This window comes from Marmota marmota, unplaced genomic scaffold, assembly GCF_001458135.2.
Source record: "Marmota marmota marmota unplaced genomic scaffold, marMar, whole genome shotgun sequence".
Lineage (NCBI taxonomy): Eukaryota > Metazoa > Chordata > Mammalia > Rodentia > Sciuridae > Marmota > Marmota marmota.
Window position 1 is genome coordinate 8,683,606 of NW_025999891.1, and position 15,425 is coordinate 8,699,030.

Consider the following 15,425-nt stretch of genomic DNA (forward strand, 5'->3'; position numbering starts at 1 on the left):
CTAAGCAGAGGAGGGAGGCGGTGTGTGCATCCCTGGGGACAGTGTCTAGTGCACAGGAACCACACGGGCTCACCGTGTAAAGTTAGACGGCAATAAATTCTATGAAGAAAATAAATCAAGAAAGAGGATGGAGAGGGACCAAGGGGGGTGGGACATGCCACTATAGATGGGACGGCCTGGACAGATGGCGCTGAACAAAGATAGAGAGACAGGGAGAGAGAGAGAGGAGCGCTCTCAGGCAAAGAGGACAGCACATGCAGAGGCCCGAGGCGGACACATTTGCTCAGCAGATTCTGAGAACAGCAAGGATGGGTTGAATCATCCAGGACCTTGGTTTTCAGACCACTTCTCTCCCCAGGAGGTAGATGGGGACATGCAAACACTGTTCCCCAATCCCTTCCTTCACGCCCCTCTGAGTCTGGTGGCCATCTGGTGGCCTCTGCCCCCACGGTGCCTTCCAAGGAGTCCAGATGGTCCACCGTGAAGTTGGGCTGGGGAGAGGGGCAAATGGAACTAAGCGCCACTTAGTAGCCTCTGGGGTCTCCTGGGGATAGCCAACGAGGGCAGGGTCACTGTTCTGACCCTCTACCCCTTCACTCCAGCCTATCCCCCCCTCCCTGTGCCCTGAGCACTCACATTCTCCTGGCCACAGCTGCCCTTCTCCAAGTCAGAGGGACAAGCATGGTGGACTGTCCCCACCTCAGGCCCAGCATTCACAGGCTCTGGACACTCCCACCCAAACGAGTGCCTCATCCCCCCAGGGCTGCCTGACCACTCACAGAGCCTGTCCCGCCACTGGGTCTGTCAGTCACTATCAGCACCCCCATGAGGTGGGTGGGGCTCACGTCACCAACCAAATTTTAGAGATGGAATCTGAGGCTCCAAATGGGAAGGAACGTGCCCAGGGAGTGTCCTCAGTCCCACAGCCCATTTCCCTGCGTCCTCCTGCTTTGATTGACTTCTATGGCCTGGCTCAGGACACTACTCTGGATATCCACAAGCCCACCTTGGGGCAAGTCCTCCCAGGCTGCAGGGACATGTTCTGAGATTCCAGATGCCAATCAGGAAGGTTTTTGGTGTCTCTGCAAACATCTTCCTGACCTCATCTTGGATTCCACGGCCCCACTTCCACCCCCATAGCTCTCTGCTGGCTACATAGCATCCAGCAGGAAAGAGGGGCCTGGACACCGAGGTCTCCTGGGAATGCAGTGAGACTGTCTGGTGGCAAAAGCATGGGCTGCCCAGGGGACCAGGGACCAGCATTTCCCCAGTGGGTTCTCAGGGCTGCTCATGAGGACCCTTAAGAAGGAGTAGAGAGACCAAGCACCTCTCCTCCTACAACTGACCCCAAGGGCCTTCGCTCAAGCCAATTGCCTTATTTTGTTGAATGAGGAGATGAAACTGCAGATTTTCAAAATAGGAGGGAGAACCTGGACCCTCAAGTTCAGGGAATTTTTAGCTCACTGCTTTCGGGAGGAAGTGGGTGTGAATGTTTGTGAAACTATCAAGGTTTCAAGGACAGTGATAAAATGATAAATATACGTAAGCTCCAAGACAGTCTGGCGCTGACCAGGGGTCTCCCCTTTAAACAGAGATGGCTCAGAGGAGATCAGCCAGGATTTGTTGAAGCCTTGCTTGATGCCAGACCCCATAGACAATCAGCTCCCACCCAACGCAGGATGGGAGAGGACCCTGGAGAAAAGGGCAAAGCTCTGAGTGAGACACATCCTAAAGGGCTTCCTGGAGAAGGTGGCATTGGAGGAAGATTCTGATTTGAATAAGAAGAGGGTTGGATGTAAAGGGCTCAGCATGAGCAAAGGAGGGGCCATAAGGCCACATGGAGGATGCAGTAAGGACACTCAGTTACCTGGTTGTCCTGCTGGAGGGGCTTGAGAAAGGGAGTCCTAGGGGAAAGAGGGTCCTGGGTCTACAAGTAGAGGGCCCTGTGAGGTGCTGTGGGCTTTATCTTGTAAGCCTACGGGAAGGATTTCTTAGGGATACCTCCCCACGTTTGCACTGTGCTGCACAATTGATAGAGCATTTCCTTATCGGATTCGCCAACGCAGAACAAATAACAATAACCAGCATGATTATCATCCTGATTTTAAAGTTGACAGATGTGACTCAGAGAGTTTATGAGAAGATCCAGAAAAGGATCTCCAACTTCAGGCCTCCACTGTAGGTCCTACCTGTGCCCTGACAGTGCCACCATGTTTTGAGACAGGAGCGAGGGTCGCTAAGGTCTGGCCTGTCCAGGAGAAGGGCGGCTCTGGCTGCTGTGGTAGGGGAGGGGGGAATGTCAGGATGCCAGAGAGGAGGAGAGAGGGGGTGAGGGGAGACCCAGTTAGGCATTACAACAGGAGTGAGGCCTGACCTGGGGCAGGGTCCTGGGGATGGAGGGCAGAGGACAGCCCAGGACAAAGCAATTGGCCAGCAGGCAGAATTGCTAGAACTTGGCAGCTTCTCGGTAAACGGGGCAAGGGTTGGGAGAAGGGAGAAGCCAAACACAAGACCCACATTTAGGTTTGGGAGACTGAAGACAAGATTCCCTGTTTATATAGTGTGTGATAAGAGGGAACAAGGGGAACTAGGGGGTCCCTGGGGACCCCTACATCATCTGAGACTGCTGGTGCAGTTAAGGACTGGGGCTTGAGAACCAAGTAGCCTCAGGTTCAAATCCTGCTCCTGGCTCTTTTGCCCAGGCAAGTTGGGTAAGTTATTAAAGTCCCTGTCATCTTTGTTCCTTTATCTATACGATGCAAGTGTAGGTACTCAAAAAAAAGTTACTGTCAGGAAAGTGATTGAGTGGATAGAAATCACAGCAATGCCCACCTCCAAGGACTGCACTGAGGATCAAACAAGCTAACACTGGCCGAGCATGGAGCACTGGGCACAGAGCCCAGCGTGCAGGGAAGAGTTACACTTCCTGGGCTCCAGAGCTGGGCTCCGCCCTGTAGGCTCGGGACTTCAGAAGGTCCTCACCAGGCACATTGAGGCAGAAACAATTTTGAGGCTCATTTGGCAGGTCTTGAGGTTTCCAAAGCACCAGGGGAGGCAACTTCACCAAAGCTTCACAAGGCTTTATGATGGAATTGGCTTTACCCTGAGGACGAAGAGGAAGAAATAAAACATGGGCAAGAGGGTTATTAACAAAGAACAAAGGTGGCGCCAGGCTGGGTGCCTGGTAGCAGGGCCCTGGACCACCAAAGACAGTGGACCAGGCTGTCTGTGGGGGTTGAGAGGTAGGCAGCCAGGGGCTGGGGTCCAGCGTGCCTCTCCTGACCACTCTGGGTCTCTTTGCTCTCTGTCCCCAGCCTCCAGCCGCTCCCACCCTGCCAGTCCCAGCCCACCGGGGCCTCCGGCCAGCCCGGTGCTGCCGGTCAGCTACCGCCTGTCGCACACGCGTCTGGCCTTCTTCCTGCGGGAGGCGCGGCCCNCAGAAAGATGACAGTGTTACAATTTTCATATTTATGTCCTTGGGACACACAGCACCCCTTGCTGCGCATCGGGAGCATCAGCCTCTTCCGCCCGCCACCTCGGAGGGCGCTGCAGGAGCACAGGCTGGACAGCAACCTGATGATCCGCCTGCCCGACCGGCCGCTCAAGCCAGGGGAGGTACTGAGCATTCTCCTCTACCTGGCCCCCAACTCCTCCTCGCCCTCCAGCCCCAGCGTGGAGCATTTCACACTCAGGTAACAGAGCTGTGGTCAGGGGTCTGGCTTCCCTTCCAAGGTCCAGTAGATCCCCGACACCTTGTCCAGGTCCTAGCTGGATCTCTGTCCAGCATCCTAATCTCAGCTCTCCCATCTATGGCAAAAGACTGCGAACTTAGGTGAGCCACCACCCCCATGTTCTTAGTCCTTCTGATGGCAACCAAAACCTCTGCGTCTGCTTTATCTCAATGGAGTCACCATCACAGTAAAAGGCATAGCCAGTTTTCACACATGTAGAGTCTCAGAATGATGGGATGTGGCTGCAAGGGCTCTGGAGGATCAGCTATCCAACTCCCCCATTTTACAGAGGAGGAAACAAAGGCTAGAGAGGAGACAGAGGTCAGAAAGCACCCCCTTGGATGGTAGCCATAAGACCAACAGGTGTATGTGCCTGTTGGGACATTGGTCTCAGTCCTGGGGTTGAGAGAAGAATTTTTTGAGACTCCCACTTTTTCTATACTTTCAGAAGAACACAGCTCATGAATTCAAAAATGCTTAGATCATATCACATCCCCCACAAAACATACGATGTTTCCCAGTTGGAATGCATGGTTTGAGTCATGGTGGGCGATTCTGACATAAAATAGAGCCCACGGACACACTGCCCCACATGAGCAATACGTACCTATGTGGTGTCAGATACCAAGACCCTTAAGTCTAGGACTCAGGGTCTCTTAGCTCCCCTGTTCCCCCACCCCAACTCCAGCCCAGAGGTGGTGGCCAGGCACCCAGACTTTGGGTCCCAGCCTAACCCTCTCTCTCTCCTCTGTTTCGCTCTTTGTTCCAGGGTGAAGGCCAAAAAGGGTGTGACCCTTCTAGGCACCAAGTCACGAAGTGTCCAGTGGCATGTGACCTCAGAGCTGCTGACGGGGGCAAAGCACTCAACGGCCACTGTGGATGTGGCCTGGGCCCAGGGCACTCCCCTGCCCCCCTGGTGAGCCCTACCTCTTTGCAGAGCAGGCACCTAGAGGGGTGGGGGGTCCTCAATGGCAAGGCTGAGCTTGTGAAGGGTTGGGACCCAGTTGATGGGAAATCTGAGGTCTGGACCCCAACATGGGACTTTGGGGACAGGTTACCTCGAGAGGGCTGAAGAGGCCCAGGGCCATAGAAGGCGGCTGCTGAGGAGGGATGGGGTCCCCTCTGAGGGTTTCAGAGCTCCCCGGCTTCTCCTGGTCTTCATCCTCTGTCCCCCTTCTTTCCCTCCCTGTCAGGGAGGGCCAGGGCCCCCTGGAGATTCTACAGCTAGACTTTGAGATGGAGAACTTCACCAGCCATTCGGTCAAGCGGAGAATCATGTGGCACATCGACTACCGTGGCCATGGTGCCCTACCTGACCTGGAGCGGGCAGTCACCGAGCTGACAGTCATCCAGCGGGATGTGCAAGCCATTCTGCCCCTAGCAATGGTGAGTGGCCAGGCGACCAGGCCAGTGGCTGCCTATGTCTCTATGTGTGGGGGGGCAGTGAGCATGGCTGAGTGCGTGTGTGCTTGTGGGCGCCCACAGAGGGGACTACGCAGGAGACTGCCTCCACCCTCCCGGTGGGCACTCCTGGAGGGTGGGCAGTCACCATGTAGAGGCTGCTCAGGGGAGGTTTCCTAGAGGAGGTAGCCATGCAGGGGAGTGGGAGGAAGGTCAGGTGGGAGGAGGTCAGGTAAGGGGAAGGGCTCTCACTGTCACAGAAGATGAGGAGGGTGCCTTGGACAGGTGGACAAAGATATAGCAGTGGAGATGTGAGTAGTTTCTCCAAAGGAAGCCATGACTTTAGAAGGAGCACGGGGTAGAATGGCCATGTGGGACCAACCCAGTGCACCTTGAGGAGCCAGGTGAATGCGTTAGCTGTTACTCTGAGCATCCTGATGGTGAGGCCCACACAGACTAAGGCTGGGGAGCAGAGTGAGGCCTAGGTGAGGCTCCACAGCTGTCCACGTGACAGACCCTCCAAGAAGGAGCGTGAGTCTGAGTGGTAGCTTATCCCTGCACACGGGTGCCAGTGTCCCCATGGGAAGGTTATGCCTCTGAAGAGTGGCACCAGCCGGGTCCAGGGTCTTGGTAGACATATCCCTATAGAGAAAGGGACCACAAACAGAACTCCCTCCTCTGCTCCTCCCTCAGGATACAGAGATCATCAACACAGCCATCTTGACGGGCAGGACCGTGGCCATCCCTGTGAAAGTCATCGCCATCGAAGTGACAGGCCTTGTGCTAGATGTCTCCACCCTCGTGGACTGCGAGTCTGACAATGAGGACATCATCAAGGTGAGCTTCCTGGAGGCGGGTCCTCTAGATGAAGATGGTGTTGGACCCTCTGGGGGAGTGGACCCCCAAACCAGAGTCGAGGTGGCTTATCTCACTCATCCTTAAAAACTGCACTCAGAACCTCCCCTTCCCTCCCACAGCACCAGGCTCATGCATCCTGAGTGGCCGCATGCCTGTCTGAAACGGTCCATCCCTAAGTCTCTTCTCCCTAGAGAGCTTCCGAGTACCGCTGCAGCCAGTCCTGTAGGGCTTCCTGGAGGAAGAGGGAGCTGACGGCTTGGCCATCCCAAAGAGAACTCAAACTCAACCCAGGAAGTCATTACTGAGCCCTGGGGTGTGACAGACATTGGGCAAGGCAAGGGAGAGCGGGGAGGTGGGCTCCTCACAGACTGACCCTGAACCCCGGGGCAGATGGAGCTCAGGGAGGAAGTCCTCAGAAGGTTGTACACAGAGGTCCCCACTCTGCCGCACCCCCTGACTCCTGCAGGCCCCTCCCAGCCACAGCTCTCCAGCAGGGACCTGCTCTGCCCCAAGTCCTCCTCAGCCCAGAACACAGGATGCTCTTCTGTCTTGGGTGGCCACTTTGCCACCTCCCTATTTGCAGAGGTGAGATGGGGCAGAGAAGGAGCATGGGGCCAGAGCTGTCCAGCCCTGGAAGGAAGCTTGGAGGAGGGCAGGAGAGGGAGGCAGGGGTCCTCTCTGCTCACCTGGGCTACCTCGTGCCCACTCTCCTCATGCCCTGCCTCTGGGTCCCACTGAGAGTGGAGAACCTGGTGCTGCCCTCATCCACCCCGACCCTGGCAGAAGGCTCTCAGGGGAGTCAGAGCAGAGGCTCCGTGCCACACCCCCTGGCCCTTGGCAGCCGCTTGGAAGCCTTGCTGGGGGCCATGGGGCTCTCCACTGCTGGCTGGCTGGAAAACCGTTCAGGTCCCTGAAGCCCTCACCTGCACCTTTTCTGGTGCCCAGATTCCCCTACCCGAGTGATAGCTGTAGAGACTGAGGGGAATCATCAAGGCTTCTAAATGGGATTTGTGATGAAACTCCATGCGATGCTCCCAGGTTCTTTATGGGCCTGGCCAGCATTCTAAGTGGAATCTGCCGGGCTGCAGATGGCATCTCTGCCTGCCCAGGTGGGAAATGAGCATTTCTGGCAGGGCTACTGTCCCCACTTTCCCCCATGCACCCTCTGAGATGATTAAGGGACCTGGGATGGTCCAGGGGCTCATTTCCATGAGCCACAGTCCCAGAACCCTCCCCGCCCCCACTGCAGAGACTCTGGGGATCCTCTGCCCCATTGAGGGCATGTGCCAGCAGGAGCGCCTGGGCACCATGCACGTAGGAGGCACTCAAGCATGTGCCAGGTGTGTGCGTGGGCACACTGAGCACACACACCCATCTGTGTTTGCCCTGAAGTCCTGGCAGCGACCTCTCTGTGAGTGGGCACTGGTCTCCAGGAAGATGTGCTCAGGAGGCAGCCAGTTGCCATCTCTAGGAATCTCTAGGAATGCAGGTTGCTGCCCAGGTGGGCATGCATTTGCCAAAGCCTCCCCTACTGGTGGGAAACATCCAGGAGTCTGCATTTGGGCATCTGATGCTCCCTCCCCGGCTTCCTCGCCTCCACACCTGGCTAGTGCAGCCCCCTCACGTGAAATTACCCAGCTGCCCATTCTCCTGGGGCAGCACAGAGGAGGCGTGGACCTGCCCCTCACCACGATCCCCTCCCCCTCAACTTCCTCCTGCCCAGTGGGGCGCCCTCTCCTGCCAGACACCTGACTCCTGAGCTATCAATTACTAAGGACCTTGTGAGGCCCTTCAACCTGGGGTCTCCTCACCAGGTGGTTCCGTCAGGTCAGAACCAGCCCCTACAGAAACACTTGCAGGCTGGCACCACCAAGGACCAGTGGGCACAGAGGCAGGCTTTCTAGAAAAACAGGGTGGAAAGTGGCATCTCCCAGTGGAATCAGCGCCTTCTCCCACCTGGTGGCCCCTCTCTCTCCAGCAGGCCTCCTGCCCCTGCTTGCCACACACATGTCCCCCACACTGCCCTGCAGGAAGACCTGCGGGGCAAGGCACATGGCCGGCTCCTCCTCTCCCCAGGTTTCCAGCAGCTGTGACTATGTATTTGTGAGCGGAAAGGAGTCTCGAGGGTCCATGAACGCCAGGGTCACCTTCCGCTACGACGTCCTCAGCGCCCCCCTGGAAATGACAGTCTGGGTCCCCAAGCTGCCTCTGCACATCGAGCTCTCGGATGCTCGCCTCAGCCAAGTGAAGGGCTGGAGGGTACCTATCCTCCCTGACAGCAGGTACAGCCCCCCGCACACACAGGACACTTGGGACACTCACAGGTGGATACAGCCTCCTCAGAGGCTGAGCTGCAGATGTGTATAAGGCCCTGGGTAAACCGGTTCTGTGGGTCAGCTGTGCAATCAACAAACGTATTGAACAGCTACTGTGTGGTAGGTACTACTGACCGGTGTTTGAGATATGGAACCAGAGAGCTGACCCTGCCAAGTTCTCCGTCCAGCAGAGAAGGCAGACACCTATGTGCCACAGAACACAATGGTGCATGGGATGTCCTGTGCACGGGTGTCAAGCCAAAGCAGGCTTCCTAGAAGAGTTGACCCTTGATTTAAATCTTTTTTTTTCTTCTTTTTTTTTTTTTTTTGGTACTGGGGATTGAACCCAGGGGCACTTTCCCAGAGAGCCAAATCCTCAGCCCTTTTTATTCTTTATTTTGAGACAGGGTCTCACTAAGTTGCTCAGCCTCACTAAGTTGTTGAGGCTAGTCTCAAACTTGCAATCCTCCTGCCTCAGCCTCCCCAGCCGATGGGATTATAGGTGTGTGCTTGAGTTAAATCTTGAAGGATGAGTAGAAAGGAGAAAGGGTGAGAGAGCAGCCAGGTACATCCAGTGGAGCAGATGCACCATCATAGGAACGCAAGTGCCTGGGCACAGCTGCCCCTACATGGGCACACTGAGGGCAGACTCACGAGCACATGAACACAGGCACCGTGACACACACCCCGCCTCCTCGAAGTGATGCAGGCTCATGCACCTGAGTGCCCATCTGCAGGGCATCAACACGTGTCCTCACCATGCTCCACCCACCCACTCTCTCAGAGCTACAACAGAGAAGGGCCCAGCAAGGAAGCGAAGCAAGGGAAATTAGCAGGCAGCTAGGGTGGGGTGGAGAAAGAAGCAGGTGGCCAAGGGAGAACGGGACTGAGTTCAGTTCCACAGAGATTTACAAAAGCGAGGTTGTGCAGACCAGGGCCTCTGAAACCTGAGTGAACCAGGGCATCCTGCTAAAACGCAGCTTCTGATGGGGAAGGTCTGGAGGAGCCTGAGATTCTGCATTTCTGACCATCTACCGAGTGATGGGGATGCTGCTTTAAGTAGTGAGGATAGAACAAACTCTGCAGTCTGGCTGAAATCCTGACTCAGTACTAGCTGTGCAAACTTGGGCTATTCACATAACCTCTCTGTGCCTCATTTTTCTTACCTGTAAAATAAGCAAGATAATACTTCTCATGGGATTGTGGTGAAGATTAAATTAGTCAACACAGATGAAAGAGCCCTTTGTGTGAATGAATATTTGGGCTGGTTGATACTGACAAAGCTCTCGCAAGCTTTCTCTCTGGAGCGTGCCTTCCTGGCAGGGAATCTACTGATGTGAGCATCTTTTCCAACCTGCTAGGTTGAGAATTCCCCAACTCATCAGATCCCAGAGTTCCCTTTTGCTTAACAGTTTGTCAATTTGTCTCTCTCCTCTCACCTTTTACTAAAAGCAGCGAGGGGAAGCTGGGCTGCCCCTTCTAGACCTTGCTTGGAAATCTCCTCCGTTAAATTTCCAAGTTCATTGTCTGCAAGTTGTGCGTGATTCAGCTAGGCCTTCTGGCGCTCTCTAACAGGGAGCCCCTTTACTCCAGTTTGGAGCTGAGCACAGAACCAGGCTCATGCTTAGTGCTAAAGAAGGCAGGAGTCATCAATTGGGATCAAGTGCCAACTATGCAGAGGCTTGGGTTAGAGAGGAAAAGGTCGGGGCTCCTGGCACAAACTTAGAGATGGAGGCACGAACCAGGAGGAGGTTTGCAGAGCCTCCACCCATGGGGAGCTGGAAGGACCATCAGGGCAAGGATGAGGGCAGAGACTTGTGCAGGTCAGAGCTAGGGTGAAGTGCCCTCAGCCCAGCCAGCCCCGACCTTGGTGCATCCCCACCCCAGGTCAGCCCGGGAAAGCGAAGACGAGGATGAGGAGGAAGAGGAGCGGCGGCAGAGCGTGAGCCGGGGCTGTACCCTGCAGTACCAGCATGCCACCCTGCAGGTCTTCACCCAGTTCCACACAACGTCATCTGAGGGCACTGACCAGGTGGTCACCATGCTGGGCCCAGACTGGTTGGTGGAGGTCACGGATTTGGTCAGTGACTTCATGCGGGTAGGCGACCCCCGAGTGGCACACATGGTGGACAGTAGCACGCTAGCGGGACTGGAGCCAGGCACCACCCCCTTTAAGGTAGGCCTGAGCCGGGTGAGCACAAAGGGGTCTGGTTTACCTGTGGGTGGGGAGCTCAGAGCCCCTGGGAGCAACCCCAACTGGCCCCAGGACCTGCTTCCTTCCCACCTGTCACTCTGCCTGAAGTTACACCACTGAAGGTCAAGTCCTTCCAGCTTCATCTTGGCAAAGGTCTTCACTGCATGAGGCATCAACCATTGTCCAGCCTCCCACAGGGAGGGGGACTGTGTGCGGGTGGAGAGGGGCTGTGGGAGCAGGGGAGAGCCACTCCAGAAACTCAGCTTGGACCTTGCTCCCTGATAATTCGGTGTCTGGGTAGAGCTCATGGATCTGAGAGATTATAAATAGGGACCCAGGGGCTGGCATCTGCCTGCAGTCAGATTTGGTTTAGAAAACGATTGGTGCAACATTTCAAAATTGAGAGGTTTTCTCCTTTCAAAAAAAACAGTCTAGATTTCTGGTTTTTACAAAAAAAAAAAATGAATCCAGCAAGACTGAGCCTACATCCCCACCTGGCCACGATCAGCAGGAGTCATGAGTTTCCCCTTCCGTGAGCATGAGTTCTCCCACTTGCCACCGTCCCCACTTCTCCTTTTTGTCTCCCTGACATTGAGGCCAAACATCACTTACTGTTTATCACCGTGTGAGGGTTATTGTCCTCAAAATCAGCTCACCCCTCTCATCCGGGTTCCTGACTGGCTCCTGTGAGCCCCCCACCCTCTTGTGACCCCTGGACCTTGGTTCCTGCTTGCAGGTGTAAGGCAGAGCCAGGAGTCTGCCTCCCTGCCTCCCTGCCCACCCCATCGCTCTGGGCTCCTCTTCTGGCAGCAAGGGGCATCCTCCCTGGGGAGACCCTGGGTGGGGGCTGCTGCCTTCCTGGCTCTCTCCCATCCCCATCCTGCTCTGCCTCAGGTGGTGTCCCCACTGACGGAGGCGGTGCTAGGGGAGACGCTGCTGACAGTGACAGAGGAGAAGGTCAGCATCACACAGCTGCAGGCCCAGGTGGTGGCCAGCCTGACCCTCTCCCTGCGGCCCAGCCCTGGAAGCAGCCACACCATCCTGGCCACCACAGCCGCACAGCAGACCCTCACCTTCCCCAAGCAGGTAGCTGGCCGCCTGACCTGCCAGCAAGGGGGTCTGGGGAGTGGAGGGAGGGCTTAGGGGCTCTGTCTTTCCTTTACGCCATGAGTCCCCTAGTCAGGTCTTCAGGTGACGGAAGCTCTCTCTGCCCTCCGAACCCCTCGGTGTCTGCCCTGTCCCCTCCCCCTGCCCTGCATAGGGGTCTGGGCAGCTTCTCCTGCACTTGCCACCTGAGATCTTCCTGTGGACAGGCGACAGGCGGGAGCACAGAGGGGGTGAGGAGGTGGGCTTCAAGCATGGAGCCAGGAGTCAAGACGCAGGGGTCCTCCACCCCCAGTGCTCTGCGCATGAGCCAGGGCCATTGCTTCTCTCTGGGCTCTGCTTGCTCCTCTGCAGGAAGAGGAATTCTCAGAAGTTAAGACTGACCAAGGAGGAGGCTAGGAGCATGTGTTATCATAAGCCAAGGGTCTGATGGGGGATCTCAAGATCAGGAACGCAGATTTGGGGCTACTCCCGCAGCATAAGAGCAGAACTGAAGGCGGAATTTGCCTTGGGTTCAAGAGGACAGAAGCAGTCTCTGGGGTAGCACCAGGCTGGATGCCATGATGCCTTTCACCCCTCCCCCCCAACCTGGGAGGACTTGTGCCTGCCACATGCCAGTTTCCACGGGGAAGGTAGAAGGGGGCCAGAGATCCTTGATCCTTATCCTTGTAGCCATCAGGACCTAGTGGGGCAGGCTTTCTCACTCCTATCCCCTCCTCCTCCGCAGGAAGCCCTCCTGAGCCTCTGGCTCTCCTATAGTGATGGCACCACGGCCCCACTCTCCCTTTACAGCCCACGGGACTACGGGCTGCTGGTGAGCAGCCTGGATGAGCGAGTGGCCACAGTCACTCAGGATCGGGCCTTCCCACTGGTGGTAGCTGAGACCGAGGGGGCCGGGGAGCTGCTCCGCGCCGAACTCACGATTGCCGAGAGCTGCCAGAAAACCAAGCGCAAGAGCGTGCTGGCCACGACCCCCGTGGGCCTGCGAGTGCACTTCGGGAGGGACGAAGAGGACCCCACTTACGACTACCCAGGACCCAGCCAGCCGGGAGCCGGCGGGGGCGAGGACGAGGCCCGAGGAGCCGGTCCTCCAGGCACAGGGGGCCCTGCGCTGGCGGCCCCTGGACTGGGCACCTCCGCGGTGCCACCCACAGAGGACTTCTTGCCGCTGCCCACCGGCTTCCTGCAGATGCCCCGGGGTCTGACGGACCTGGAGATCGGCATGTACGCACTGCTGGGCGTCTTCTGCCTCGCCATCCTCGTCTTCCTCATCAACTGCATCGTCTTCGTGCTGCGCTACCGGCACAAGCGCATCCCGCCCGAGGGCCAGACCAGCATGGACCACTCTCACCACTGGGTGTTCCTGGGCAACGGGCAGCCGCTTCGGGTGCAAGGGGAGCTCTCGCCGCCCGCCGGCAACCCTCTGGAGACCGTGCCCGCCTGCTGCCACGGGGACCACCACAGTAGCGGCAGCTCCCAGACCAGCGTCCAGAGCCAGGTGCACGGACGCGGCGATGGCTCCTCGGGCGGCTCCGCCCGGGACCAGGCCGAGGACCCCGCCAGCTCTCCCACCTCCAAGCGCAAGCGGGTCAAGTTCACCACCTTCACTACGCTGCCCTCGGAGGAGCTGGCCTATGACTCTGTGCCAGCCGGCGAAGAGGACGAGGAGGATGAAGAGGACCTGGGTTGGGGCTGCCCCGACGTGGCGGGAGCCAAGCGGGCCACTCCGCCCCCGGACCTGCACAATTACATGCGCAGAATCAAAGAGATTGCTTAGAGGCGCCATCCCGGGTGGCAAGGATGACCCCCCACACCGGCTGCGTGGGTGGGACCAGCTGGGACCCGGGTTCACACCACAGGGCAGGCGGGTTGGTTTTATACTCCCCACTCCCGCAGCTTTGCTTGGAGGAACTTGGATGGTTCCCTATTCTGGCCCCTCCCACCTCCCAGTGTCACCCTCTCCTGCCACCTGGGGGTGGAGGGCCCCTTCCTGAGGGGCTTGCAAGGAGGGAAGCAGGCAGGGCTCCGTCCTGTCCTTTCCAGCCTCTGCGGGTCTAGGCAGCCCAGCTGCCCCAGGAGCGGGGCCCTGAGGTCCAGCATGGGGGAGGTGAGCCCACACTGTGCCCGGTCGTGTCTCCTGCTCCCCTGTCCTCCCCCTGTGCCAGGGGGACCTGGGGAATCTTGTGTCACAGACTGCACAAAGACTTTTCTTAAACCAATATTCAGGGATTTCTGTCCTGCAGGGTGGGGAGGCAGCGGCTGCCTGCCTTGCCAAGGATCTTGCTGCAGACAACATTTGGGGGTCGGTGGACAGTCATGGCATCTGCTGGCTTCCAGGTGCCTCCCAGGGCCTAGAGCTGACTCTACAGTGGTGTCTGGTGCCAAGCCAGCACCTTCTGGGTTCTCCTCAGGACTCCCTCCTGCCCCCCCAAGGGCTGTGGGCAGGGGGGCCCCAAGCGGGAGGAGTCCCCAGTCCCCTCTCTGGCCAAACCATACCCCAGAGCACTGTGGCCAGCAGGGCCCAGGGAGGCCTAGGTGCCTCCTGCCTCCACCACTGCAAGGTCAACACGACTGCGCCTTAGCCGCCTCCGCTCTGCTCACCACCCCTTCCCTCTGCACCGCAGGGCAGGCAGCCACACCACCACCCGCCCCCCAGGAGGAAATCCCTGCAGGGGGAGAAGAGGGCCCAGGGAGCACTGTGGGGGGCCGAGGGGCACACGAAGGCAGAGGGAGCTGGCGCCTCCCCTGCCCCATCCCACAGCCACTTTTCTCTTGGGTTCTACCCACCACTGTGTTGGATTTTTTTCATAAATAAATGGAGGCCATTGGACTGGGGGTGGGAGCCGCAACTCCCGGCAAACAGACATGGTGGCTGGTTCCATGGTGCCTGGTTCCGTCTCTTGCTCGTGGCGTGGACACACATGCACACACGCACGCATACACCATGCGCACACCACATGACACGAGGCCACACTGGCTGGCCCCTGCATGCAGATCCCTTAGGCCCTCGGATGCCCCGAGGATGCCCACATCAAATGACAAAGGATCCACAAACTGGCAAGTGTGCCTTACGAAGAGGTGGCTTCTAGGTGTGTGCCAGGATTGGCTCTGAGGTGGGAAGGGCCAGCTGAGGGTGGGAGGCCACGGAAGAACAAGAGAGGGGAGAGGATTGGGGTGCTCCCCCAAGTGCTCTCCCCTGCCTCATGGAAACCTCCTGTCCCTTCAACGTGGCATTGATACGGAAATTCCTAGGGTTTCCATGGTAGGATAAGGCATGTTGGGTGTCCCCTTGTCCCACCAATGGACCATGGTTGACTCACAGACCCTTATACGCAGAGATCACCCCCACATACACACAGGCAGCAACCCCAAGCAGAGGACAGGGCACAGAAGCTGCAGGCAGGCAGGGGGAGACTGGCCCAGCCTTCTATGCCCATGGACAGGTGAGTACAGCAACCATCTTGAAGAGAGGAAGAATAGCCGTCAACCCCCCAGAAAGGACCAGCAGCTTTCTGCCCCCCCAAACATGCCCTTGCCCACCAAGTGGAGATGCTGGCTTCCATGACTCTCTGCTCCACCCCAGTAGCAGCCCGGGGGTGTTGTGAGGATTCCATGAGGTGGTAATGTGTAAAGTGTCCTATATGGCACCCAGCAGCAGACAGGACGCCAGGGCAGACCACTGCACAGAGAGGGTCTCAAGGAAGGGTCCTGGCCCCAACCAGTTCTGAGCTTCCAGGCAAGGCATGGGTTTGACAAGAAGACCAGGGACGGATGATTTTGCAACAAGGATCCGATGGGCTCCGCGGCAAGGGGGTAGCTGCT

General features: G+C 57.5%; 1 protein-coding gene across 1 annotated transcript; it reads left to right on the forward strand.

The window, feature by feature from the left end:
- The first annotated feature begins 3,444 nt into the window (after positions 1-3,444).
- Positions 3,445-14,498, forward strand: Tmem132e (transmembrane protein 132E). The gene is made up of 8 exons (XM_015500952.2): positions 3,445-3,692; positions 4,501-4,647; positions 4,925-5,117; positions 5,826-5,969; positions 8,067-8,272; positions 10,193-10,481; positions 11,394-11,585; positions 12,331-14,498. The coding sequence occupies exons 1-8, from the start codon at positions 3,445-3,447 to the stop codon at positions 13,378-13,380; spliced, it is 2,469 nt and encodes an 822-aa protein (XP_015356438.2). The 3' UTR covers positions 13,381-14,498.
- Positions 14,499-15,425: the final 927 nt, after the last annotated feature.